The 2,677-nt window shown below is 36.0% G+C and overlaps 1 protein-coding gene across 1 annotated transcript; it reads left to right on the top strand.

The window, feature by feature from the left end:
- Positions 1–667: 667 nt before the first annotated feature.
- Positions 668–1,790, top strand: LOC112617814 (tripartite motif-containing protein 43; the record flags this gene model as incomplete). The annotated part of the gene is made up of 2 exons (XM_025374490.1): positions 668–1,078; positions 1,695–1,790. Coding segments are annotated over exons 1-2 (507 nt in total), but the record flags the coding sequence as incomplete, so codon positions are not given.
- Positions 1,791–2,677: the final 887 nt, after the last annotated feature.

Genomic DNA, 2,677 nt, shown 5'->3' on the forward strand with positions numbered 1-2,677 from the left:
AAAAACATGCAAAAGATAAATCAACAAATTCAAAAGTAGGTTCTTTAAATAGATAAATTAAATTAATAAATTCCCAATGAGATTCATTTAAAAAACGGAGAGGGGGAGTTCAAATGAAGAATAAACAGGCAAACTCATAGGTCATCCAGATATCCATAAGTCAGTACAAATATTTTAAGAACAATTTATGCCTATACATTTGAAAATTTTGCTGACTTGAGAAAATTCAATAGCCCCCTGCTCCAAGAAAGAACCACTAACATACCTAAAATATTATATGAGTTCTCTGACTCATATATTTTCACATTTATTCTTGTTATCTTGCAGATCAAACCATTTTTTGTCTGATTGCCCGTTAAAAGAATATTAGAAAAATAAACTACCGCTATCCAAGGATATCAAGGAATCAGTACTTTAAATTTTTTTATTTTTTATAGATACATACTTTTACATATTTGTAGAGTAGATAGTGATGGTTTGATACATATGATGCATAGTAATCAGATCAGACTATTTAGAACATTATCCCAAACATTTATCTTTTTTTTTTTAGGGAACCTNAGAAAAAAAGGATATTATTCAATCACAACCTGATTCAAACTTTGCTTGCATCTTTGTCTCTACAGGGTAGGAGAAAAAATTCTTGTGGTTTTCTTTCCTTAGGAAAATGGACTCAGACTTCTCACATGCCTTCCAGAAGGAACTCATCTGTGTCATCTGTTCGAACTACCTGGTAGACCCTGTCACCATCTGCTGTGGGCACAGCTTCTGTAGGCCCTGTCTCTGCATTTCCTGGGAAGAAGCCCAAAGTCCTGCCAACTGCCCTGCATGCCGCGAACCATCACGGAAACAGGACTTCAAAACCAATATTCTTCTGAAGAATTTAGTGACCATCGCGAGAAAAGCCAGTCTCTGGCAATTCCTGAGCTCTGAGAAACAAATATGTGGGACCCACAGGGAAACAAAGAAGATGTTCTGTGACGTGGAAAAGAGTCTGCTCTGTTTGCTGTGCTCCAACTCTCAGGAGCACGGGGCTCACAAACACTATCCCATTGAAGGGGCCGCTGAGGAACACCGGGTAAGAGATAGCTCTGCAATCACCTGAAAGCTGGAGGGTGGCAGAGTTAAAGAGATTAGAAGGACGATGAGAATCATCATGGTGATTACTCTCTTCTTTACTGAGTGCCAGGTGCTGTTCTTGGTATCAATTATGACATTTTGAATAAACTGTGCAACTCTACGTTCCTTCATGGAGCTTGCACCCAAAAAGAGACTGATTAAGTAAATGTTCTTATTATTGACTCTACAGTTCAATGCTAAAGGCATTGAAAAGCAACCAAAACTACAAGTGCAAAGAAACATATTTTTGAAATATATTTATATTACTGGACAAACGAGTATGGGGATAGCACACTACACAATCAGGGGGCTAGCATAGTGGGTTCTGAAGCAGGATGTTTCACTGAACATTAGCCAGGTTACAGGAAATCTTGACTCTTCAGTTTTCTAAACTGTTCTATATTCTGAAACCTCAGAACTGAAAATATCAATTGAGGATGAGCAGTGAAAAAATTGTTTTTTTCCCTTCTCTCTAATGTATTTATATATTACATCCCTTGCCTGCGTATATCATTCAGAGTGTGGAATCTATGGTATTTGACTTTCTGTTTTTTAACCTCATAATTCTTTTGCAGGAGAAGCTCTTAGAGCAAATGAGGATTTTATGGAAAAAGATTCAAGAAAATCAGAGAAATCTAAATGAGGAGAGAAGAACAGCCCTCCTCTGGAGGGTAAGTATGAGACCGTGAGTCCTCACAACCAGCTTGAGATAGGCATGCTGACAACATTTATATTAGCAACTTGAGTTGAAATTCTCATATGCCAGATTTTGTCCTGTGTTTATTCATAGGCTGGAAAACAACCAGACTCTTCAATATAATGCTTGTTCAGGTTTTTTGGAAATGTTCTTCAGATAAGTAAAAAATAAATATAAATTCTGAAGGGCAAGTATGTGCTTAAAATTAATAAATATTTCAGGCAGAGTTTTCTGAATAAGTTGAATTATGTAATATTAATTACATAGTACATAATTGAGAAATAAAGTTATTTAATGTTGAATATGATGTTGGCCAGGGGGAAGAAATCAGGTAGGAACAGTCATTTAAGAAATGTGCCTGTGCTGGTGAAGTCTGATAGCAAAGGACCCAGATGATGCCAGTTCATGTAGGAGAAAATGTAACATGATGAAAAGCTGAGGAGAAGGGGTAAAAAATGACTGGGGGAGTGAGAGAATAACTATGTCAATATTGAGAGGAGAGACACAGTGGAATGGAGATTCATGTTCTTAGAATGGCAGGGCAATACAGAGCCTATGGCTTTTGACAGAAGAAAGATAGGAGACAGAAAAGAGGTAGTCGGTTTGAGAGATGGGGGTTAAATTTTTTTACTAAGATCCTTTTTGTGTGATGGCTTCTGATTCTGATTATAATATACTAAAATCATTTCTACTGACAGTGATTCTTTAGTCTGTGAAGTACAGAGATTTGAAACAACAAACTAATTGAGTAACAAAGATTATATATATTATCCATGACAATTTGACAATCAATCATAAATTTTACTTGTTTTCTAATGGTATTTCAGATTTAAGAGGACATATATTTAAACATTTAAATCT

Source organism: Theropithecus gelada, unplaced genomic scaffold, assembly GCF_003255815.1.
Source record: "Theropithecus gelada isolate Dixy unplaced genomic scaffold, Tgel_1.0 HiC_scaffold_4769, whole genome shotgun sequence".
NCBI lineage: Eukaryota > Metazoa > Chordata > Mammalia > Primates > Cercopithecidae > Theropithecus > Theropithecus gelada.